This window comes from Portunus trituberculatus, chromosome 41, assembly GCF_017591435.1.
Source record: "Portunus trituberculatus isolate SZX2019 chromosome 41, ASM1759143v1, whole genome shotgun sequence".
Classification (NCBI taxonomy): domain Eukaryota; kingdom Metazoa; phylum Arthropoda; class Malacostraca; order Decapoda; family Portunidae; genus Portunus; species Portunus trituberculatus.
In genome coordinates this window covers 5234393-5261665 of record NC_059295.1, presented here as the reverse complement: position 1 = coordinate 5261665, position 27273 = coordinate 5234393, and the positions used below count along the sequence as shown (strand labels likewise).

Below are 27273 nucleotides of genomic sequence, written 5' to 3'. Positions count from 1 at the left end.
GTTTATCATGTTGTAATGTTCATTATGTTTTTTATGTTTAGTATGTTTATCATGGAGAAAACATTCATATTAACATGTTTTCTGTATTCATACATGGATTATATGAAAGAAAATGACAGTGGGAGCAAATTATGTAAATGTGTTTGTGGGGCAAACATAGTGGGGGAGGGCAGAGGCGGGCGGGGGCGCGAGCTGTATGCTGCCGCGGAAGGAGTTTTTCCGGGCTGTGCTGAAGGGGTTAATACCTTTAACTATAACTTGGCAAAATTCTTTGTTCCAATATTGTCACATTTAACCACTAACAAATATACAGTCAGTAACTAAGCTACTTTAGTTAAGGATTTAATGAAACAAATTACCACCAACCTTTTTTATGGCCAGTTTTGACATCAAATAACTTTTTACAAATATACCCTTAACAGGGTACTTGCTGTGAAAATGAAGAAGCCTTATTCTGGACCACTGTCAAAGCTGTGGGGATGATCCTTATAAATTAAGGGCAGGAATACTTTTCTCTTCTTCAACAGTAGTCAAAAGGACAGAGAATGGTGTGAATGAAAGTGAATATGAAAATTATGTTCCTTGTCTTGGTTACTCAGCTTTTATGGGAAGACAGCCTTGATCTATATATGCATGAAAGAATCATTTCCTTTTATTCTCCCTTTAAGATACAATAATAGTAAATGTCTTCCACATCAGATGTGGATGTACTATAGTGGAAGCAGACTAACTTTGCTGTTGCCACCTCAATCCCAAAGTGACCAGACCTGACCATGGCCAACAGGTTCAGTCTGGGGCATTTACATGTCAAGAACACTTTAGATGGTAGTACCACATGGCCCATATGTAGAGCCAAGTGTATCATATACAGCAACATTGTTCCAACATCAAATTGAAAGCTATTAAAAAAAAAAAAAAAAAAAAAAAAAACATATCTATATGGAACAGCTTATAATTTTGTAATAATTAAGGCAAAGGATAACAATTTGAATGAAAGAGGTGTTCATAGATCTGTTGACTATGAATGTGACAGAAGTGTGTGAGAGGAACAGCCAACAACCTGAGTACCAAGTTATTTTGGTTTCACTATAAATGTACAAAAAACTGTGATTGAAATCTTTGCATATGATCCATAACTCATAAAGACACAGAGAGCATGGCTTTAGAGGCTGGGAGATAACCTAAGTCTATACCACAGTAGACTGATGGGATGGAAATATCAGTGTGATGTCACTGAAGCTATGGACTGTTGTTTTTCAGTGATTATTGCTCATCTGAACCTCTAGCTCTTGTTAGACAACATAGTTATTACTAAACAGAGATACAACAGTGAAAGAGACAAGTGCTGAGGATCTATTACTATGGTATTTTGTTATGATTCATCTGTTATCAATGTACAGTAATGTACAAATGATACAATAACATGAAAATTAATAAATCTGATCCTCAAACAGTGTGATTAATAAGGATCAGTCCTCCTCCTCAAGTTCCATATGTTAATGTGTGAAGAATGTTTGTGAATATCAATGCATACATGAATAAACTTTTTCTAAGTGACCCTTCAATTTTATGAGGAATTTCATCCAGGTAAACATAAATAAAAAATTCTACAGATTTTTCATTAATTTAAGGTAAGCTCCCAGAAACAGTCTCTCTTTAAATATAATTATCCCACTACTCTGTCAATATGACTTTAGTTTCTCGTCTCTCTCTTTATAAAGCTGTTCTATCCATTTTATAATCTTTGGGTGAGTGAATTTTCCTTCAGTTGACTTGAAAAACTCCTCTAGTGTTCCTGCTCGGTCCTGATCAGTTTCATACTCAAATGCTTGTAAAATCATGTCAAACTTGTCTAAGTCTTTCACCAATTTTGCCTCCTTCGTTTTCTGTTCTTCATATTCCTAGAAATAAAAACAAAAATATCAGTATAATGACATATGTAATTACAAATATCTTTTAGTAGTGCAAACAAATAATCATATACACCAACATGTTCTGAGCATGTTTTCTCCATTTGAATGTTCAGCTTTGCCTTTCAGTTCTAATGACTTGTCCTTATGTCTGCAAATTTAATCAATAAATAATGTGATAAGGAAGTACCTTAAGACTTGTTGGTATGATTATGACTGTAGATGTTTTAGGTTACTGCCTTATAATTAATTATGTGCAACAAGAGCTGTGTGTGTGCACTAGGGAACTGTTGTGGAATTAAATTTGTGAGTTTAATAATAGAATAGGTAACTCTGATGTCTATGTGGCATATACCTGGAGCTGGTAACTGTGGAAATAGATCGGAACTAGTAAAAGGTGGTGGTGACATGGTGGTCTGTGAACCGAAGGACGGGACTTTCTCACAGGTGTCATATATTAACCTGAGTTTGCTCAAGTGCTTTGGCTGACTGGTTCTTTCAAATACAGGTAACCCCCTCTTAACGAAAGGGTTACGTTCCTAAAAAACCCCTCTTTAAGCGAATTTTCGTTGAACGAACCAATTATAACAAGTTTAACCCCTGACTTGAGCTTCCATTTAGAGTAAACAAAGCGAGAGTGCATCATAGTACAGTAAGTCCTTGTTATCCGGTAGTTCTTTATCCGGTAAATTCACAGTTACAGTATTTGGAAATTGCTACCCTCGATTCGATATACGGTAAAAAAAATTCACAGATACGGTATCCACTCATATCATCCGAGGGGGCCCAGCGAGGGGGAGCAGAGGTGACGATGTAATCCACGCCACACCTCCCCACCACTCACAGTACTGACTTTAACTTCACCACCCTTGGAGCCTGTTATCTCTTTCCCTTCCCCCGTTTTTTTTTAACTACATTACATATTACTTACATGCATTACTAATTAGATGAATAAATGGAATATTAAAGGGTCTATTGTGAGCACAAATATATTCATGATAATCATGGCAAACATTTAAAGCCTACTACCAGCAGTGAACCATGCAGAAACTGATAAAGGGCACAGATGGGCCTACCCATCTACCATGAACTTGGCGTGGAAGTTGATGATGATGATGTTCAAGATCTTTTGGAAAGCCATGCTGAACCTCTCTCAAATGATGAACTTATAGAGCAAGACAAAGCATCACAGTAGACAGAAAGAGAGGGAGACGAGGAAGAACCTGTGCGTGGCCTGGACATCAAAGCTCTTAGAGAATGTCTCGGTGGTGTCGAAAAAACTCTGGAAACCCTGAAGGAATGTGATCCAAATCCTGCCAGGAGTAGCAAAGTGGCTCATGACATAGAGAAAAGTGTCAAAATTTATCAAGAAATCTTTGATGAAAAAACAAGAAAAACCAAACAGTCCTCCATCTACTTGCTCTTCAAGCCAGTCAGACATGCCGTCCCTGTCACACCTGCTGACCCTGCTACAGCTGGCCCTTCCTCTATATCCTCTTTCTTCAAACCAGTGAAACGTGCCAACCCTGCTACAGCTGCCCCTTCCACATCTACTTCTGACAGTGCAGACAACGACGTCTTATCCTCATCTGTCCACTCAGCGGAAGATGAGTAAGGGCTGAAATCTCTACTGTCCCTTAGCCTCGGGAGCGACATCATCTGATTGAATTTATAAGTATACGAGACTTACTATAGGCCAGTTGATGTATGCTTGTAATTTTACGAATATCACCTCTCCTGCGTGGGGAGCGTTCACATGAGATACTGTCACACCGAGCCGCTCGCCAGACTTTAAAGAGACGATCACCCACATGAATTGCATAGTGACTCAATATTCATAGTAACCTTATGTCCCCAAGGGAGGAAGAGGAGGGCATGTGAACGCTCCCCCCACAGCAGAGATGATATTCATAAAATTACAAGCATACATCAACTGACCTACAGTAAGTCTCATATACTTATAAATTTTACTTCATCAAATCACCTCTGCTGTTGGGTAATGCAAACACATGAGGTTTTAAAGCCATGTGGGTGTCAAAATAAGCATAATTCCCAGAATCAGGCCTTGTAAAATAAAAACTATGGCCAGATTATGTTACGCAAAATTTATTATGCATAATAATTGACATATATCAAAATGCCTGCATGACCCCATTGTGCAACCATCACCTCCCAGTAATATACAACAAAATATTCCAAACCCAGAAATCAAAATATGTTGTACATCAAAAACAAAACCATCCAGCTTGGATCCTCAATTATACAGATAAGTACATTAGCATTCACGTATATATTACTGGTCAATATGCAAAACCGCATCTTGAAATTTATCTGAGTTCTTAACAATTTCCTTGTTATAATATCTAGTGAATGTGAACTCATGATTCCAACCCGCTCTTGCCAAAATGGCACTGACAGGCACTGCCAAAGCCTTAGGTCTCGAAGCCGATGCTGGTCTCACACTACCTGCCGTGAAAAGTTTGTTGTCAATACCTGCCATGTCCAACATAGTTCTTAGCCATCTTGCGATGGTGTCCTTAGTAACATGATTGTGAGGCTTTGTAAAACTAATGAATAACTTATCAGAATTGAGATGGTACATTCTGAGCTGCCCTGTTTCATTAATGTAGTGCCGCAGAGTCTTACATACACAGAGGCTTGCATCTTTTGTATAGGCTGTAAATATCACACTTTGTATGTTAAAAGAAGGCCTACACTGTTTGATATTGTCCCCTAATTGGACAGTGATAGATGAGTCGGACATTTCCATACCATTTAGCAAGAGTAAGTGAAGCGTTTGGGTTCTTGCAGCCTGAGTTAGCGCCATTAACATCACCAGTTTTTGAGTAATCTCCTTTAATGTGAGAGTTGTCAGAGGATACATAGACCTTAATTGCATAATTACTGGTTGGACATCCACATCCTGTTATATCTTGGTTTTGGTGGGCATAAATTGAATACCCCTCTCAAAAATCTATTTACTAAAGGATGTCTGCCTGCTGGAAACCCATCTACTATAATGCCCAAAGATGATAATGCACCTCTTGCTGTGTTTACTGAGTTGTACCCCACACCTCTGAGAAATGATGCTGTCAGAAAATTTATGATGTCTGTCACAGTGGGAGTAAGGGGATTGATGTCCCCTCCATGACAAAAGTGTGTCCACCTCTTGATGTGTGTAAGATACTGTTTCTGTGTGCCTGGTTTCCATGCCATGATGATACTCGCACCTTCTGCCTGTATGCCCTGTTGTCAGAGGGATTCCCTGATAGAAGGCATGCCATTAATTGTGTGTGACTCATTATGGGATGACATTCGGCTGATGACGGATGTGTCAGAATGTACTTCGATTTCCTTATGAGCCTGGGGTGATCGACAAGCATGCTTAGAAGCATGCCCATCCAAGGCTGTGATGTCCAAAAAGGAACCACGATCCACCCCTTGACTCTCTCTGCCCGAATTTTCTGGAGGCACCTAGAAATTAATGCAAAAGGAGGAAACATATGAGGCGCCCCGAGCCAGAGGGAACCAACCCTCAAAAATACGAAAATTGAGTTAAAGGCGGGATCATGTTGTCGAAGGGTGTAAAAGTCGTATAAAATTGTCGGTCAAGTGAAATACGACCATATGGGTACCTATATGAAGCCTCAAAGTGGAGTGATAATGCGTAAAAAAAGGCGCGAAAAACTTCTCCGATCTGCGAGCCAGAAGGTACCAAGAGCAGGGAGTTAAAGGCGGGATCATGTTGTCGAAGGGTGTAAAAGTCGTATAAAATTGTCGTGCCGTGCGCTCCCCAATCAGCGGCGAGTATTCTCGTGACTCATAGCCGCGCCCCCACCTCGGCCAATCACAGCCTTTGTTTACTTTAGCCCAGAGTCTCCCGCCAAATCCTTCCTTCCCTCCCTTGCCAGGCCCATTACTCCCGCATCAGCTACACCAAATCATAGAAAATAAATTTTAAAATACAATATCACAATCTTCTATACAGATACATCTCACACTATAATCTCTTCAGAAATGAAGAGAAAATAGGAAATAAAACATTTTCGGAATAAAAGTTGCGCTTAGGGGAAATATTGCTTTATTCGCTCATAAAAAAATTGTAAAAATCGAGTTAAAAGCATATCGTCATAATTTTTTACATAATGCTTGTTTTATCATACACTTTGAAAAATGAACCTAAAACATAACTTTCCTGGGAAAAAATGTTCTGCTACGGTGTAGGGTATTTATAATAATCTCTGTAAAAGTTAAAACATAGAATATACTATTAAAAACCACATGGCATGACAGGTCTTGCCGAGACCTTTCAAATGATGTATAATATGATAATATTGTGACCGATCTTACGGTAGGGGGAAATATTGCTTTATTCGCTCATATAAAAAATTCGTAAAAAATCGAGTTAAAAGCATATCGTCATAATTTTTTTACATAATGCTTGTTTTATCATACACTTTGAAAAAATTAACCTAAAACATAACCTTCCTGGGAAAAACATTTCCTCTACGGGTGTAGGGGTATTTATAATAATCTCTGTAAAAGTTAAAACATACAATATACTATTAAAAAACACATGGCATGACAGGTCTTGCCGAGACCTTTCCAATGATGTATAATATGATAATATTGTGACCGATCTTACGGTAGTATTAATTGTTCAACTTTAAACGCGTTTTTCTCGAAAGTAGGTTCGTGTGGGTTGGTTCCCTCTGGCTCCGGGCGCCTCATATAATGAAGTGTAAAACTGTCCCAATTAAGTGAAAACACATAAAAAAAGGCAGCCTCCGGGTCCGGCTTCCAAGAACAAAATGGAATGACCTGGTTGTTAAGGCGGGATGCAAAAAGGTCAATGGAAGGGTTCCCAAAACAATTACATAGCAACCTAAATGTAGGCACATCCAATTTCCATTCATGCCAGCTATTAAATTTTCGGGAAGCTGCATCCGCAACGAGGTTGTCTTCCCCTGGGATGTGAGAGCAGGTCACCCACGCGTTATGTTTAATACACCATTCCCAAATCAGGACAGCGATGTTATTGCAAACTTGAGATTTTGTGCCTCCCATTTCATTAACATAAGTGACCGCCATTGTGTTATCGCAAAAAATTTTAATATGCTTATTCACCAGCTCTCGTGCAAACGTCTGTAAGGTAAATAGAATCACTTTAAGTTCTAAGGCGTTAATATGTAAAGCAGTCTCCTCCAATGACCACCTACCACCTGTAGTTTGTTGGTGCAAACTACCACCCCACCCTACTGTTGAGGCATCTGTGAATAATTCAATGTCAGGCCCTGATCTAAAAATGGCCCTATCCTGCACTGCTGCATCGCTGCACCACCAAGCTAACTCAGATTTCATATCTTGCAAAATAATCATCATAGCATCAAAGTTCCCTTGGGCTGTAAGTAATGCATTAATTTTTGCTATCTCAAGATGTCTATAATGCAGTTTCCCTAATGGAACTGCTGAAGTGGCTGCCACCAGAAGGCCAATGACCCGAGCCACTTGTCTGATTTGTGCCACATCCTTACACATGAGTGCCCCACAAGCTTGCACTAGCTTCACCATTCTGCATTCTGGAAGTGAAATTTTCATGGTAACCGTGTCAATAATGTTCCCCAGATACTCAATCTTTTGAGTTGGGACCAAAACTGATTTTTCCACATTAATACAGAAACCTAGTTGCTGCAAAAGAGCTAATGTGTCCTGTACACATGCCATACAACCTTCCCAAGAACTATTACAAATAAGGGAGTCATCAATGAAGCTAGTAATAGTGTAACCCTTATTTCCCTAAGTGGAATAAACTAGCTTCATGAGCTTGGTGAAAATTCTGGGGCTTTCTCAAATCCCATTAGGAAGACATGTAAATTTATAAACTGTCCCCTGCCAAGTGAAACAAAGAAATGTGTGTGTGTGTGTGTATATTATCTAGGTTGTATTCACCTAGTTGTAATTTTACAGGGCCTGGGTATCATACTGTGTGGCCCCGTCTCCATATCTACACACATCCAACTTTCCTTTAAAACTATGCACACTCCTTGCTGACACCACCTCCTCACTCAAACCATTCCACACCTCCACACATCTTTGTGGGAAACTATATTTTTCACATCCTTCAAGCATATTCCTTGGCTATCTTTTTACTATGCGATCTTGTAGTTCTATTTAAGTTTTCCTCTCTCAACATCATTTGCTCATTATCCACTTCATCCAGTCCATTCAACAGTTTATAAACCTGTATTAAATCTCCTCTTCTCTTCTTTGTTCCAAGGTAGGCAAATTCATTTCTTTTAATCTCTCCTCATAGGTCATTTCTGCCAATTCCGGAACCATTTTTGTTGCCATTCTCTGCAATCTCTCCAACTTCCTTATATGCTTCTTTTATAAGGGGACCAAACCACTCCAGCATATTCCAATCTTGGTCTAATTACCATACTAATTAATTTCTTCATCATATCTTTATCCATATAATGGAAGGCTAATCCAATATTTTTATCAAATTATACGTTTCTCCAAACATCTTATCAATATGAGCCTCAAACTGCCCATGGTCTTGTATTATCACTCCCAAATCCTTTTCCTTTTCCACCTTTTTCAACACTACTTCTTCACCCATCTTATATGACCCTCTTGGCCGTCTTCCACTCTTCCCATCTCCATCACATGACTTTTGCTCAGATTAAATTCCATTTGCCACCTCTTGCTCCACTCCCAAATCTTATCCAGGTCTGCCTGTAAAATTTCACAATCTTCTTCACTCTTCACACACCTACACAACTTCGCATCATCCGCAAACAAATTAATATAACTGTTTACTCCTCTGGCATGTCATTTATATATACCAGGAAAAGTATTGGTGCCAGCACTGAGCCTTGTGGGACTCCACTCTCCACCACCAACCAGTCCGACTTTGCATCCCTTATTACCGTTCTCATCTCCTCCATCTCAAGTAGTTTTCCATCCACTTTAACACTTTTCCTTTCAGTCCTCCATAAATCTCTACTTTCCATAACAGTCTCATGTGAGGTACCTTGTCAAAAGCTTTCTTTAAATCCAAATATACACAGTCCATCCATCCTCTCTCTCTGTATTTTGTCAACCACTCTTGAATAAAAGCTCAGTAGATTTGTTACACATGACCTCCCTTTCCTGAAGCCAAATTGATGATCCGATAATAACTTATGATCCTCCAGGAACCGTATCCAATATTTCTTTATCACCCTCTCACAAATCTTACCGACCACACTTGTTAGAGACACAGGTCTATAGTTAAGAGGCTCTTCCTTACTGCCTCCCTTATAAATGGGCACCACTTCAGCTCTCTTCCACTCTACTGGTACTTCCCTGTTTCTAATGAGCACCTTATAATATCATATAATGGATCAATCAATTCTTCTCTACACTCCTTCAATAATTTTCCTGAAACTTCATCTGGTCCCATCGCTTTATCATCTTTAAGTTCCTCCAACATTTTATATAACTCCTTTTAGGTATCTTAATGTCATCCATGTGCACATTTCCTTGTACATTCTGTGGCTTTACAAACATTGTTTCTTTAGTAAATACTTGTTGAAACCTATTATTTAGCAATTCCGCTATATTCTTAGGGTCATCTACTATCCCTTGCTCTCCTTTTAATCTTTCAATGGACTCTCTCTTTTAAGTTTACCATTTATGAACCTGTAAAACAATTTTGGATGTTCCTTACTCTTGTCTACAATATCTTTTTCAAATTTTCTTTCTTCCTCCTCCTTACCCTCACATACTCATTTCTTGCCACTCTATAATTCTCCTTATTTAGTATATTCCTGCTCTTTTTCCATCTTTTCCAAGCCACATCTCTTTTCCTTAGCCTTAACACAAGTTGCATTAAACCAATCCTTTCTTCCTTCCTCTCTTGGTTTATACTTTGGTACAAATTTCATAACTCCTTCTTTATAATATTTCATAAAAATCTCATATTTCTTTTGCACTTCTCTGATTTGTAACATCTCCTCCCAATCTAATTTTCTGAAATAATTTTTCAAACTTTCTGTGTCCATCTTTCTATAATTCAATCTACCACTCCTGTATGTCTCGTCCTTCCTTCGCTGTGTTGTTGCTATCTGCATTTCCATAACCACATGATCACTCTTTCCCAAAGGACACTTGTATTGTATATCTCCACATAGGTACACTTCTCTTGTTAACACCAAATCCAGTCTAGCCGGTTCATCATCTCCTCTATATCTAGTATTTTCCTTCACCCTCTGTTCCATCATATTTTCCATCATTAGATTAAGAAATCTCTCTCCCATGCTTCCTCTCCAACACCACTTACTAGATTTTCCCAATCCACCTCCTTACAATTAAAATCTCCTACTAGTATCACCTTTCTTTTTCCAGATAATACACTTTCCAAACTCTGTAAAGTATCCTTGATCATATTGTCGTATTCCTTAATGTCCAAGAATTTGTTTTAGGAGGTACATAGGTCACCATGATTATTAATTCTTTTCCATCACTTTTTATCCTTATGCTTATCACTTCTGTTGTTCTTCCCATACCAAACCTTATCCACATTTATTTATTTCTTCGTCATAATCATAACTCCTCCTCCACCTTTACTCTCTATCCTTTCTCCATATATTATATTTATTATCCAAATTTATCTTTGTTTTTCATGCAATTTTGTCTCAGTCAAACACACTATATCAGGCTTCTCCACCATCATATAGTCTTGCAATTCCAATCTACTTGACAGTATCCCATCTATATTAGTATACATTACGGTCCACCCACTGCTCCTCTAGGGGTTCCTCCGTATTCCTTCTTTCCACATACCACTTTCTGACTCTCTCCTATAACTCTCCAAAAACTTTTCTTTCCTCCTCAGACCGCTCATCATTTTTCCTTCTCGCCTCTTCCACCAATTCCTTATATCTTCTCTCTCTTCCTCATTTCTATTCTTTCTCACAAACACCTCTTTACAACCTTCTATCTCTTAACTTTGATGTTCTATATAGGACATCCTCCGCAGATTGTTGTGACTTCAGTACTACTTTAATCGGTCTGTTCACTCCTCCTTATACGGACCCAGTCTATGGATCTCTTCCACTTCTTCTTGTAGGTCTTTTTTCATCATCATTTAGATTTTTGAACAGATCTCTTACCGTTTTTAATTCTTCCTTAATTCTCTTAGGCTTATATGTTATATTTTGTTCTTTCATCCCAAATATTAACACACTCTTCTTCTTTTCTGCTATTTCCTTATCAATGTTTCCTTATTCTTCATTACATTAACCAGTTCCTTGGACCTTTCTTTTTTGTCTTCCTTCAACTGATCTTTAATTATTTCTTGTAATCCAACCATCTCTGCTTCCTCGACTCAGTCCATTGTGTTTTCTTCAGTTCCCATTCCTTTCAAACCTTTCATTCTGCTCACTAATCATTTCCTTAAAGTCATCTTTCTCCTTTACTACTCTCTCCATTTTCTCCTCCAACCGTCTCTTGTATTTTTCAACCTCCACCTTCAAATGTGCATTCTCATCCACCAATCGTTTTTCATTTTCCTCCAGTCTCTTAACTCTTTCCTTCAAAGCCTTGGAATTCTCTATCCTGCTCCTCCTCACTCCTCTGAACTTTTAATTCCTTCACTAACTCCTCAAATCTCTTCTCCAACATCACCAATCTACCTTGCAATGTTGCCCTGTTGAAGCTGGACTCATGCTTTGACTGGCCACTTTCGGTTTTGCTCCTGGGCCTCATCAACATATTTTGAATTTGGTAATTTATTTCTTACCGGTCTATCCATTTTCCTTACTTTTCCTGGGAACATGTGGGTGTGTGGTCACTGGGGCCAGGCCTGGTAGTTACGTGTGTGGTTGGATGCGTTGGCGGCTGCTATGGCTGGCCTTTGTGGGTTCCCACTCTGTCGTTTGGAGTGTGGAGGTTCTCCCACCTCTGATCACTCCCATGTACACGTCACCAGGCTACGTTCACTCTGTACACTCGTTCACTCGCTCTGGTCGCCCCTCAATAGCAATAACTATTCTCACTCAAGCACATTGCTTAGCGTGTGGAGTGTTATTAAGATGCTGTTCATGCGCAGGAGGCACGTCCGCTCTCCACGGAGTGCGGAGTGTGTGTGTGTGTGTGTGTGTATTTACCTAATTGTATTTACCTAATTGTAACATACGGGAAAAGAGCTATGCTCGTGTTGTCCCGTCTCCATATCTATTAATGTCCAGCTTTTTCTTAAAATCATGAATATTCCTTGCGTTGACCACTTCCACGTCTAAACTATTCCATGCTTCCACCCTTCTATGAGGGAAGCTATATTTTTCACATCTCTCCTATAAGTGGCCATTTTAGTTTTTTCCCATGCCCTCTCGACATTCTTTCATTCCACATACACAGATCTTCCCTATCCATTTTTCCATGCCAATCATCACTCTGTATATTGCTATCAGGTCTCCCTTCTCTTCTGTTTTCCAGGGTCGGAAGTTGCATTCTTTTCAGTCTGTCTTCATAAGTCAAATCTCTTAAGTCAGGCACCATTTTGTTGCAGCCCTCTGTACTTTCTCTAGTTTCCTTATGTGTTTCTTTAAGTTCGAGCCCACTGTATTGTTGCATATTCAAGCCTCGGTCTTATCATTGCAGTAATTATTTTCTTCATCATTTCTTCATCTAAATATACGAACGCCACTCTTATGTTCCTCAATAAGTTCAATACTTCTCCAATTATTTTGTTTATATGTCTCTCTGGCGATAGGTCATTGGTAATTGTCACCCCAAGGTCTTTTTCTTCATGACTGGTTTTATGTCTTCATTTCCTATCTTGTACATACTCCTGATTCTTCTTTCACTCTTGCCAAACTCTATTTTCTTGCATTTTGTCGTGTTGAACTCCATTTGCCATGTACAGCTCCATTTCCATATTCTGTCCAAGTCTTCCTGGAGTAGTTCGCAATCTTTGTCACATCTCACTTTTCTTAACAATTTTGCATCGTCTGCAAATAGGCTCACATAACTGGACACCCCATCCACCATGTCATTTATGTAGACCGCGAACATTACTGGTGCCAACACTGATCCCTGTGGAACTCCACTCTCCACCAAGCCCCATTCTGATGGTCTGTCCTTAATTATTGTTCTCATTTCTCTTCCTACCAAAAGTCTTCCATCCATTTTAGTAAACTGCCATGCACTCCTCCTACCATTTCAAGTTTCCAGATCAGTCTCCGTGTGGTACCTTATCAAAGGCCTTTTTTAAATCCAGATATATTCCATCAGCCCAACCATCTCTTTCCTGTATTACATCTATCACCCTCGAATAGTAACATATCAGGTTTGTCGTGCATGAACGCCTTTTCTAAAACCAAATTGACACTCACAAAGTATGTCATTTTTCTCCAAGAAGTCTGTCCATCTATTCTTCACCACCCTCTCACACATCTTAGCTACCACACTTGTAAGTGACACTGGTCTATAGTTCAATGGGTCTCTTGTTACCTGATTTATAGATTGGGACAATGTTAGCTCTTTTCCAGTCTTGGGGCACTACACCTTCCCTTAATGAGGCATCAATTACTTCACAAACTTTTTCTGCCAGTTGCTCCTGCATTCTCTTAAAATCCATCCTGATACCCCATCAGGTCCCACAGCTTTTCTCACTTCTAAACTCCCCATCATATTCTTGATCTCCTCCACAGTTACTTGAAACTCCTTCATAATCCCTTTCTGTTCCATTACCAGTGGTTTGTCAAAAGCAGTCTCCTTTGTGAATACCTTCCGAAAGCATCCATTCATAGCCTCTGCCATTTCCTGGGATCTTCACTGCATACTCCATTTACTTCTAAACTTTCAATACTTTTCTATTTTTGATGTTGTTGTTCACATGTCTGTAAAAAGCCTTGGTTGGTCTTTACATTTATCAATTATATCCTTTTCTTGTTTCTTTCTTTCTTCTCTTCTAATCAACACATATTCATTTCTTGCTCTTTTGTAACTTTCCCACTGCTTAATCCGTCTTTTCCTTCTCCACCTCTTCCATGCATCCTCTTTTCTTGTTCTAGCCTTTTCACATCTATCGTTAAACCAGTCCTGCTTTCCAACTTCTATGTTGTCTTATTGGTACAAATTTTTCTCACCTTCTTTGTATATTTTTATAAATTCCTTCCACTTTTCATTTGCTCCTTAGCACTCTTGAATTTCATCCAATTTGTCTCTTGAAAGAATTTCTTTAGGTTTCCAAAATCTGTCTTGGCATAATTCCATCTTCCCACTTTATATTCTTCATTTCTTCTAGATTTCTCTTCATCTATCACCTTGAACTCCAAAACTGCATGATCACTCTTTGCTAAAGGGCACTCCACCCTCATCTCCTCAATGACCATTGGCTCTGTACTAAAGACCAAGTCCAGTCTTGACGATGCTCCTCTCCTCCAAACCTAGTATCTTCTTTGACCCACTGAGTTAACACATTTTCCATTGCCAGTGTCAATAGTGTATTTCCCATGTTGTCTCTGATCCTTCCATTGACCAGTCCTCCCAACACACCTCTTTACAATTAAAATCTCCCATCATTATAGTTCGTTCACAGCCACCCAACATTTCTTCCAGACATGTTCCTGTATCACTTATCATTTCTTCATATTCCTGTACTGACCATGCATTTGTCTTAGGTGGTACGTACACCACTATGTAGTGCCTCTTTTTCCTTCATTAGTTTCTGCTCTGATCTTTAGCACTTCTGCCTTTCCCATACCTTCTTTCACTTGATCCACCTTTATATCTTTTTAACCAGCAACATCACTCCTCCTCCCATCTTACCTACTCTATTTCTTTTCCAAACATTATATTTCCTTCTCCAACCATCATCAGGTCTTCTCCTCTCTCAGTTTTGTTTCAGTAAGACCCACAATATCTGGGTTCTTGTCCTCAAGTAATCGTTGAGTTCTAAAATCCCGATATCACTCCATTTATGTTGGAATACATTACATTCCGCTCATACGTAAGTTTCTTTAGTCCTTTCTTGCTGTACTTTTCTGGGTTATGAACCACTTCCTCAGTCTCATATCCAAGATTCTCCAGAAAACTCTTTCTTCTCCTCTTCTGTCCTCTCTTCATTTTTTTCAAAGCCTCCTTTCTCAACTCATTTAACATTTCTCTTTCCTTTTCACCGAGATCTCTTCTCAACCAAATCTTCCTTGTTGTTTCCTGCTGGGCTAGCCTCCATGACTTCTCCACCAATTCATCTACATCCTTTTGTGACTTAAGTTTGATTCTTATTGGCCTCATACCTTCTCTTGTGAACTTTCCAATTCTATGGAAGTCCTCTATTTCTTGTACTAGGTCTTTTCCTCCTCCTGCACCACATTAATGATATTATTTATCACCTTTTTATGTTTTTCTCTCTCCATTTTACTCGGTGTCTTATCCTCCTCCACACCAAATATCACCACACATCTCTTTTTGTCTACAGTTTCCCTCACCAATGTCTCATTTGATTTAATAACCTTCACCACTTTCTCAGCAATCTTCTCTTCTATGATCTGTTGATCTATAATTTCAGCAAGGCCACACTGTGTGTGTGTGTGTGTGTGTGTGTGTGTGTGTGTGTGTGTGTGTGTGTGTGTGTGTGTGTGTGTGTGTGTGTGTATTTACCTAATTGTATTTACCTAATTGTAACATACGGGAAAAGAGCTATGCTCGTGTTGTCCCGTCTCCATATCTATTAATGTCCAGCTTTTTCTTAAAATCATGAATATTCCTTGCGTTGACCACTTCCACGTCTAAACTATTCCATGCTTCCACCCTTCTATGAGGGAAGCTATATTTTTCACATCTCTCCTATAAGTGGCCATTTTAGTTTTTCCCATGCCCTCTCGACATTCTTCCATTCCACATACACAGATCTTCCCTATCCATTTTTCCATGCCAATCATCACTCTGTATATTGCTATCAGGTCTCCCTTTCTCTTCTGTTTTCCAGGGTTGGAAGTTGCATTCTTTTCAGTCTGTCTTCATAAGTCAAATCTCTTAAGTCAGGCACCATTTTGTTGCAGCCCTCTGTACTTTCTCTAGTTTCCTTATGTGTTTCTTTAAGTTCGAGCCCACTGTATTGTTGCATATTCAAGCCTCGGTCTTATCATTGCAGTAATTATTTTCTTCATCATTTCTTCATCTAGATATACGAACGCCACTCTTATGTTCCTCAATAAGTTCAATACTTCTCCAATTATTTTGTTTATATGTCTCTCTGGCGATAGGTCATTGGTAATTGTCACCCCAAGGTCTTTTTCTTCATGACTGGTTTTATGTCTTCATTTCCTATCTTGTACATACTCCTGATTCTTCTTTCACTCTTGCCAAACTCTATTTTCTTGCATTTTGTCGTGTTGAACTCCATTTGCCATGTACAGCTCCATTTCCATATTCTGTCCAAGTCTTCCTGGAGTAGTTCGCAATCTTTGTCACATCTCACTTTTCTTAACAATTTTGCATCGTCTGCAAATAGGCTCACATAACTGGACACCCCATCCACCATGTCATTTATGTAGACTGCGAACATTACTGGTGCCAACACTGATCCCTGTGGAACTCCACTCTCCACCAATCCCCATTCTGATGGTCTGTCCTTAATTATTGTTCTCATTTCTCTTCCTACCAAAAAGTCTTCCATCCATTTTAGTAAACTGCCATGCACTCCTCCTACCATTTCAAGTTTCCAGATCAGTCTCTGGTGTGGTACCTTATCAAAGGCCTTTTTTAAATCCAGATATATTCCATCAGCCCAACCATCTCTTTCCTGTATTACATCTATCACCCTCGAATAGTAACATATCAGGTTTGTCGTGCATGAACGCCCTTTTCTAAAACCAAATTGACACTCACAAAGTATGTCATTTTTCTCCAAGAAGTCTGTCCATCTATTCTTCACCACCCTCTCACACATCTTAGCTACCACACTTGTAAGTGACACTGGTCTATAGTTCAATGGGTCTCTCTTGTTACCTGATTTATAGATTGGGACAATGTTAGCTCTTTTCCAGTCTTGGGGCACTACACCTTCCCTTAATGAGGCATCAATTACTTCACAAACTTTTTCTGCCAATTGCTCCTGCATTCTCTTAAAATCCATCCTGATACCCCATCAGGTCCCACAGCTTTTCTCACTTCTAAACTCCCCATCATGTTCTTGATCTCCTCCACAGTTACTTGAAACTCCTTCATAATCCCTTTCTGTTCCATTACCAGTGGTTTGTCAAAAGCAGTCTCCTTTGTGAATACCTTCCAAAGCATCCATTCATAGCCTCTGCCATTTCCTGGGATCTTCACTGTATACTCCATTTACTTCTAAACTTTCAATACTTTCTCTATTTTTGATGTTGTTGTTCACATGTCTGTAAAAAGCCTTGGTTGGTCTTTACATTTATCAATTATATCCTTTTCTTGTTTCTTTCTTTCTTCTCTTCTAATCAACACATATTCATTTCTTGCTCTTTTGTAACTTTCCCACTGCTTAATCCGTCTTTTCCTTCTCCACCTCTTCCATGCATCCTCTTTTCTTGTTCTAGCCTTTTCACATCTATCGTTAAACCAGTCCTGCTTTCCAACTTCTATGTTGTCTTATTGGTACAAATTTTTCTCACCTTCTTTGTATATTTTATAAATTCCTTCCACTTTTCATTTGCTCCTTAGCACTCTTGAATTTCATCCAATTTGTCTCTTGAAAGAATTTCTTTAGGTTTCCAAAATCTGTCTTGGCATAATTCCATCTTCCCACTTTATATTCTTCATTTCTTCTAGATTTCTCTTCGTCTATCACCTTGAACTCCAAAACTGCATGATCACTCTTTGCTAAAGGGCACTCCACCCTCATCTCCTCAATGACCATTGGCTCTGTACTAAAGACCAAGTCCAGTCTTGACGATGCTCCTCTCCTCCAAACCTAGTATCTTCTTTGACCCACTGAGTTAACACATTTTCCATTGCCAGTGTCAATAGTGTATTTCCCCATGTTGTCTCTGATCCTTCCATTGACCAGTCCTCCCAACACACCTCTTTACAATTAAAATCTCCCATCATTATAGTTCGTTCACAGCCACCCAACATTTCTTCCAGACATGTTCCTGTATCACTTATCATTTCTTCATATTCCTGTACTGACCATGCATTTGTCTTAGGTGGTACGTACACCACTATGTAGTGCCTCTTTTTCCTTCATTAGTTTCTGCTCTGATCTTTAGCACTTCTGCCTTTCCCATACCTTTTTCACTTGATCCACCTTTATATCTTTTTAACCAGCAACATCACTCCTCCTCCCATCTTATCTACTCTATTTCTTTTCCAAACGTGTGTGTGTGTGTGTGTGTGTGTGTGTGTGTGTGTCATGTTGCTTCTTCTTCAGTTTTTGTGTGCCATGTGTGTGTGTGTGTGTGTGTGTGTGTGTATTTACCTAATTGTATTTACCTAATTGTAACATACGGGAAAAGAGCTATGCTCGTGTTGTCCCGTCTCCATATCTATTAATGTCCAGCTTTTTCTTAAAATCATGAATATTCCTTGCGTTGACCACTTCCACGTCTAAACTATTCCATGCTTCCACCCTTCTATGAGGGAAGCTATATTTTTCACATCTCTCCTATAAGTGGCCATTTTAGTTTTTTCCCATGCCCTCTCGACATTCTTCCATTCCACATACACAGATCTTCCCTATCCATTTTTTCCATGCCAATCATCACTCTGTATATTGCTATCAGGTCTCCCTTTCTCTTCTGTTTTCCAGGGTTGGAAGTTGCATTCTTTTCAGTCTGTCTTCATAAGTCAAATCTCTTAAGTCAGGCACCATTTTTGTTGCAGCCCTCTGTACTTTCTCTAGTTTCCTTATGTGTTTCTTTAAGTTCGAGCCCACTGTATTGTTGCATATTCAAGCCTCGGTCTTATCATTGCAGTAATTATTTTCTTCATCATTTCTTCATCTAAATATACGAACGCCACTCTTATGTTCCTCAATAAGTTCAATACTTCTCCAATTATTTTGTTTATATGTCTCTCTGGCGATAGGTCATTGGTAATTGTCACCCCAAGGTCTTTTTCTTCATGACTGGTTTTATGTCTTCATTTCCTATCTTGTACATACTCCTGATTCTTCTTTCACTCTTGCCAAACTCTATTTTCTTGCATTTTGTCGTGTTGAACTCCATTTGCCATGTACAGCTCCATTTCCATATTCTGTCCAAGTCTTCCTGGAGTAGTTCGCAATCTTTGTCACATCTCACTTTTCTTAACAATTTTGCATCGTCTGCAAATAGGCTCACATAACTGGACACCCCATCCACCATGTCATTTATGTAGACTGCGAACATTACTGGTGCCAACACTGATCCCTGTGGAACTCCACTCTCCACCAATCCCCATTCTGATGGTCTGTCCTTAATTATTGTTCTCATTTCTCTTCCTACCAAAAGTCTTCCATCCATTTTAGTAAACTGCCATGCACTCCTCCTACCATTTCAAGTTTCCAGATCAGTCTCTGGTGTGGTACCTTATCAAAGGCCTTTTTTAAATCCAGATATATTCCATCAGCCCAACCATCTCTTTCCTGTATTACATCTATCACCCTCGAATAGTAACATATCAGGTTTGTCGTGCATGAACGCCCTTTTCTAAAACCAAATTGACACTCACAAAGTATGTCATTTTCTCCAAGAAGTCTGTCCATCTATTCTTCACCACCCTCTCACACATCTTAGCTACCACACTTGTAAGTGACACTGGTCTATAGTTCAATGGGTCTCTCTTGTTACCTGATTTATAGATTGGGACAATGTTAGCTCTTTTCCAGTCTTGGGGCACTACACCTTCCCTTAATGAGGCATCAATTACTTCACAAACTTTTTCTGCCAGTTGCTCCCTGCATTCTCTTAAAATCCATCCTGATACCCCATCAGGTCCCACAGCTTTTCTCACTTCTAAACTCCCCATCATATTCTTGATGTCCTCCACAGTTACTTGAAACTCCTTCATAACCCCTTTCTGTTCCATTACCAGTGGTTTGTCAAAAGCAGTCTCCTTTGTGAATACCTTCCGAAAGCATCCATTCATAGCCTCTGCCATTTCCCTGGGATCCTCACTGCATACTCCATTTACTTCTAAACTTTCAATACTTTCTCTATTTTTGATGTTGTTGTTCACACACACGTGTGTGTGTGTGTGTGTGTGGATGTAACCGCCATAGGATAGGTAGGGCAATTGTATATAAGTATATTAATCATTATAGAAATCTGATGCAATCTTTCGTAATGTGGTGCAACATGTATAAATGCTGACCTCGTCTTTTCCTTTAAACAGGGGTTGCAGTGCTTCTCTATTTCATAAAACTAACTAGTACTTCATTGCACTCATGATTGACTCAGATAACTAAACCAATTAATGTAATAACTATAGGTAGGATGCATTTTATATAGGTATCACTACCAGTGAGAAATAAAGGTAATGCACGACACAATACACCCAGTGGACATTTCCCACGTCACATGACTGACGCCCTTATGTCAGCATCATGGAGGCTGGGCGCGGTGGGCGCCGGCGACCGCGGCAGAAGGAAGATCACCGGCGACTGGGAAGTGCGTGGTGTGTCAAGTGAGTGTGCCTGTGAACTGTGCTGCGGGAACTTAGTGACTATGTGTACTCAGTGACATTACAAACACTTTCCCGAGTTTAAAACACGTTTTCCGTATGTTCTTGTACGTGGCGTGTGGACAGCACTTGTAAATTTGTACATAATATATTAACTTTTATATCTGAGTTTTCGTTGTATACCTGGGTTGATAAGAAACACTAAAAGTTACCAGTGAAACCGCTCGGCTGGATAATAAATAAAAACAATAAACTTAAAACTTTATGTGGGCCTACAAAATCTACAGTTGGCCTGCTAATCAAACAAAGTTAAGCTTCATACAACCAAAAGCACTTAACATGTGTGTGTGTGTGTGTGTGTGCTGACATATTGAAGCTTCTCTCTCTCTCTCTCTCTCTGTTCACGCGCAATTTATTTCACGTTTGAAATAATGTATATTTTACATGACAGGTATATGTTGCCATTTGCTACACATGCTGGCATGCAAATGCTAGATATATTAGGGGACTCTTTTCACCAATAAATAACAGTGTTTACCACAAATGAGATGCTTCACTCTGATATAAGACACTTTAGGCTATCTGTACAGACAAATACTATATATGGCAATTTACGATTGCCATATATTGCGCTAATTTTTATAAGCTATATGGTCCATTCATCTTTCGTCATGGAGGGCAAGAGGGTGAAGGTGCCCTTATACTAGGTGTCGGAGCTGGATTACTTCATTTTAGTAAGTATAAAATTCATTATATGAAAACAAATTATATATTGTACTGTATACAGTAAAGTCCCGGGTTACGTCGGGCTCGAGTTACATCAAACTCGTAGTTATGTCAGTCCACTATAAGGCAATTTAAGATTAAAAAAATTGAAAATTTATAAATCGTAAAGCGCGGGATTTATTGTTATTGTTGGTGGTTACCGGTCACACTGCCCGCCTCACGCTTGAATACAATAACATCCTGCCTCAGTTCCACCACACCATTGCCACTGGCAAGAGTGTTATCCTACTTCTGCGTTTACTGACTCAAGTTCTTAGTATCTTGCTCAATGGCACCAAAGAGAAAACTCCTTAGTGACAGCAGTGATGCTAAGAAAAGGAAAACCATTACGCTACAAGAAAAAGAGGACGTAATTAAAGATATGAGAAGGGAAGCAGCAGCTGTGTGTGAGGGAGTGAAGAAGAAAATGGGAAGCCCGTTACCATGACAACAGGGAGGTTGACGACCTTGAGGGTTCGCGCACCCATCACAACAATAACAACTCCGGAGCCTCGCCTGGGCCACACGACACTCGCAGCTCACTTGCACCATCTGCGCCTGTCTGCTGATCCCTATTGCCCTTTCCTATTGCATTTCCTGCCCCGCTGCCCACGCTTCTACTCCTACCGCACTACACTACGCTCCCAGCTGTCCGCCCTGGGTGTCACAACATTCGACCTGCCCACCCTCCTGGCGGCCTCAGGGCCACCCCTCTCGGCAACCTGCAGTCCTTCACGTTCATGGCCCTAATCAACAACAAAAACAAACTTGTGTTTCATATTCCTATATAGTTGTAAATAATATAACAATATAACCTTTAACTTACCTGAATGACCATAAACAATGATTGGTTGAAAACTCGATAATATGCTTTGAAATGTACGGAAACTCGAGTTACGTACAAAATTGATTTATGTCATGTTTCAGGAACGTAACTCTGACGTAAACCGAGACCTTACTGTATATTATGGAGGCTTTATTTTATTGAATGAAATCTAAATTTTATCTTTCTCTTTCCACAAGCCTGAGGATCCTGGTGGGGATGAAGTAGGGGTGGTGAGGGTCCACCACCACCCTCTATGCCTGGAGCCACCACTCCCCACCACCCAATGCAAGACACCTCCTCTGCCCACCCTTGAGGATCCTGGTGGGGATGAAGTAGGGGTGGTGAGGGACTGCCACCACCCTCTATGCCTGGAGCCACCACTCCCCACCACCCAATGCAAGACACCTCCTCTGCCCACCCTCACCACCACCAGGCCACAGCCCTCCACCTCCGGCTTCACTGCACTCCCCTCCACCTCAGCCTTTCCCTCACAGCCCTCCACCTCCGGCTTCACCGCACTCCCCTCCACCTCCGCCTTTCCCTCACAGCCCTTTACCTCCGCCATCACAGCACCACCACCCAAGAGATTCAGGGAGAAATCTCCTGAACTGTAATAAAAAAAATAAATAAATAAAAAAAAAAATAAATAAATAAATAAAATAAAATATAAAAAGTAAAATTTTGTATTGTTTTCCTTTTTAGCATAGCAATGGGAAGTGTATTGTAACATACAAATATTTTTACACATCCTGATATATAGTATGTGATGAATATATTGAGTTTATGGCTAAAACATTAATTATTCAATACTAAAGGTTCAAATCTTGGCATGCGCGGGCTGCCCAGATGGAGTGCGGCGTGTGTTTTCTAACTTCCAGGGCAAATGGGTTAATAAGCCTAATTGCCTGCTCGAAATCCTCCATTTTAAAATGTTGATATGGGATGTGTAAATTTAGTTCCTCCAAGTTCAGAACATCCTGTACTCCCCATTCTTATCTAACAATTTTTTTTTATCTCAGCATTAATAATTTTATTGAAGCAATACTCCAAATTACCTGAAAACAGATGTCTAATTAAATCCACATCAATGTTAAGATGGCAATGCTGAACATAATCTAAAATAATGGAGTCACTGGTGATCTTACGCCATTCACAAACAAATTTGTGAAGCCTGCCACCTTCAAAATTCTCACTTGCCTGGGTTACTGCTGTGGCCTGAAGCCGCCCCAGCTTTTGGCGTTTTTTGTCTCCATGTTGTGGAATCCATGAGAAACCCGTTGACCATCCCTAAGGCCATGCTTCCGGAACCCATAAGGTTGGAATTGGCAAAAGAAACCTCAGAATGTAGCTCCAGGTCCTAAGCCTCTTGTCCTGCTGCCAGGAAGATGCCACAAAAATTAAGTTTCCTTGGCCGTAATTGTTGACTTTAGCTTAGCTGACTCTTCAATCTGCTTCACACTCCTGGACACATCATCCCCAAAAAGGAACTGAGTCATTGGTACCTTCTCTATGCAGAGATGACTAAACTTCTGGTTGAGTTCACGTTTCATCACAAACCTCCTTGATAGGTTGTTCCTGAAGTTGGCATTCCCCAACAAGGCCAGAGCACCATTAAGAACCCCAACCTCTTGTGCCACAACTGAGTGCTTTCCCTCTTGTGCCACTTTATACAAGGTCAACAATGACTTAGTAATAACCGAAGCCGCTCTCAGAATGTTCTTATTAACTTCCTTCATGCGGAAGTCAGTCCTCCTAGCCTCAGTCCTTAAAGCATCCAAAATCTCTGGATTGCACTCTACCTTGCATCGTTGCTCCCGTTGAAGATGGGCTCATGTTTTGGCTGGCCACTTTCGGTTTCGCTCCCTGAGCCTCATCGACATATTTTGAATTTGGTAACTTGTTTCTTATTGGTCTATCCATTTTATTAAAATGCCTTTAAAACTTGTCAAACTGTCTTAAAATGTTCTCAAAACTTACCAAATTGTGTTGGTCCAGCTGGTGTACGCTTGACGCCAGTGACGTGATTGGAGGCCTTCCTTTCCTTTTGTTTGCCTTTATCAGACATCAGTAAATGTTTTATGTTATGAAATGTGTTTTGTATTATACTTAAAATTATTTTATAAAGTGTGACATAAGTATTGTGGACTGTATACATATTATGTTGGGTACAGTACAGTACAATCACTCAAACTTCTCAGTATATGTCGATGGTGGAATAGCCTACGTAAAATAGTGAAATCACCTACACAAATACAAGTTGACAAGTAGGAAAAGAGCAATCATCACATATGGGCCGCCATAATGGCTGGAAAGGCCCATGCCACTCCCCCCTTAGTCTGGCAAATCTTCAAGAAATAAAAAAGCCTACGTAAATCGTGTGTGGTGTGGGGAGGAAGTACACAGTGGACTGGTGGTAGTAGCAATCCCTGTAAAATGTTATGACAGTACTACAAAGAGATAAAGCAAGTTGGGGTTAGTTTAGTGGGGTTTACATAGTACCCTCAAGATTTTAATCTTACTTTCAGCCTTATTATCTTACAATCCGGAAAATCCTAGAATCCGGAATGCTTGAACCCTCATGACTTCCGGATTTCAGGACTTTTACTGTATATATATATATATATATATATATATATATATATATATATATATATATATATATATATATATATATATATATACAGGCAACCCCCGTTTAACGAAGTTTCACAAAACGAAATTTCGCTATAACGAAGATTTCATTTTACTACCATCTGCTCGTTTAACGAACACCAAACTCGCTTTAACGAAGTTTTATCCAGGTAATTTTTTTCCAAATTTGAAAGCCCCACTGTATCATGCAAGCTGACAGGCTTTTGAATACATCAGGAGCTGCTGGTACTATGGCCTGCCTCAGGAGAAATCCTGAGACATCTGTAGAATAAAGATCAAAATCAAGCCTCTCGTGGACAACACAGGCTCTGCTGATACAAAGGCCTGACTCAGAAGAAATTCTGTGTCACCTGTAGCATCAAGATCAAGATCAAGATCACATGCACCACTCACTGCCCAGTCAAAACATAACAGCGTCACCAGCAACTCATCTTCCTTAGTTCAACTTACCACCAAAACACCCTGCAATGTGGCCTAACGTTCCTAAGAAGACCAGGAAATGTCTTACTCTCGAAGTGAAGCTGAGTATTATTCACAGACAAGAGAGAGGCCAGAAAACTAATAACATTGCTTCCCACCATGGCTTGACTCCATCTACTGTCTACTATTTTCAAGTCAAGAGACTCTATTAAGAAGGCTAGTGAGACCTCATCTTCCTTGAGAGCTAAAAGAACCACCAGAACTCGTGACTCTACAATGGATAAAATGGAAAGCCTTGTGGAAAAGTGGTACATAAGTTTTGTATGCAGTACCATGATGCGCACTTTGTTTACATTCCACAGGTTGCGGTTAGTGTATTTCCGTTTCACTCTCCCTCCTTCATAAAGTTAAGATCATCAACATTATAAAGTTACATACATACATACATTAGTGTACATTATAATGGCATAAATTAAACTACCTAAATGTTTAACTTCATAATTTTACTTTCATTAAACCTTTACTGTACTATGATGCACTCTCACTTTGCTTACTCTCAATGGAAGTTCAAATCAGGGGTTAAACTTGTTATAATCGGTTCGCTTAACGAAGTTTCGCTTAACGAAGTGTTGTTTAGGAACGTAACCCCTTCGTTAAACGGGGGTTGCCTGTATATATATATATATATATATATATATATATATATATATATATATATATATATATATATATATATATATGTATATTTACAGTGTTCCCTCACTATTTCGCGGTTCAACTTTCGCGGCCTCACTGTTTAACGGATTTTATACATACTCAGAGATACGTTCTGTGGATTTTTTGCTATATCTCGGGATCCATGGCATCACTTAGAAATACTGTACATACAGTAATTCGGTAAGTTGGTGTGTAATAACGACGACAATGTATGTTACTATGTACGTAAAATACAGTAAGTCCTTGTTATACGGTACATATGCATTCCTGAAAACCTTATCGCATATCAAATTTACCGTATACCGAACCCATTATAACAAGTAATAAATAATAGGGAATGCGTTCCAGCACGTCAAAAGTCACCCCTACAGAAATGAAAAGAAAATACATGAAAATAATCATAATTTTTTTTTTTCTAAAGTAAAGTACTGAGCAAAAGAAATAAATAAAATGTTTTTATTTACCTTTCAATCGCTATGTATTCTATCAGGTGATGTCCTTCCCGAGGCTAAGGGACAGTAGGGATTTCAGCCCTTACTCATTTTCCCCTGAGTGGGCAGACAAGGATAAGACATCGTCGTCTGCACTGTCGGAAGCAAATGTAGAAGGGGCAGCTGTAGCAGGGTCGGCATGTTTCAATGGTTTGAAGAAAGAGGATAATGAATAAGGGCCAGCTGTAGCAGGGTCGGCAGGTGTGACAGGGACGGCATGTCTGACTGGCTTGAAGAATGAGTAGATGGAGGATTGTTTGGTTTTTCTTGTTTTATCATCATAGATTTCTTGATAAATCTTGACACTTTTCTCTATGTCATGAGCCACTTTGCTATTTCTGGTAGGATTTGGGTCACATTCCTTCAGGGTTTCCAGAGGTTTTTCAACACCACTGAGACATTCTTTTAAGAGTTTTGATGTCCAGGCCACGCACAGATTCTTACTCGTCTCCCTCTTTTTCTGCCTCCTGTGATGCCTTGTCTTGCTCTATAAGTTCATAATTTGAGAGAAGTTCAGCATGGCTTTCCAAAAGATCTTGAACATCATCATCATCAACTTCATCAAAGCCAGCCCTATGGCACAAATTTACTATGTCATTTCTGATCGCACCGATGACGTCTTCAGCGAAGCCTGGGAAGTCATGCGCACATTCTGGCCATACTTTATTCCACGCCAAGTTCATGGTAGATGTCTTCACTTCATCCCAAGATGAATTGATGTTATCTAAGGTGTGCCCTTTATCAGTTGCTGTATGGTTTGCCACTGGTAGTAGGCTTTTAATGTTTGCCATATTATGAATATATTTGTGCTTACAATAGACCCTTTAATATTCCATTTGTTCATGTAATTAGTAATGCATGT

General features: G+C 39.6%; 1 protein-coding gene across 3 annotated transcripts in view; it reads right to left on the bottom strand.

Annotated features, from left to right (window-relative positions):
* Nucleotides 1-358: 358 nt before the first annotated feature.
* Nucleotides 359-27273, bottom strand: part of LOC123516419 (5'-deoxynucleotidase HDDC2-like) — a 116661-nt gene continuing 89746 nt past the window's right edge. For all 3 annotated transcript variants that reach the window (XM_045275685.1, XM_045275684.1, XM_045275686.1), the window contains one exon: nucleotides 359-1901. In XM_045275685.1, coding sequence (XP_045131620.1) covers nucleotides 1683-1901 — 219 coding nt within the window. In that variant the 3' untranslated portion in view covers nucleotides 359-1682. The remainder of the gene's footprint in view (nucleotides 1902-27273) is intronic.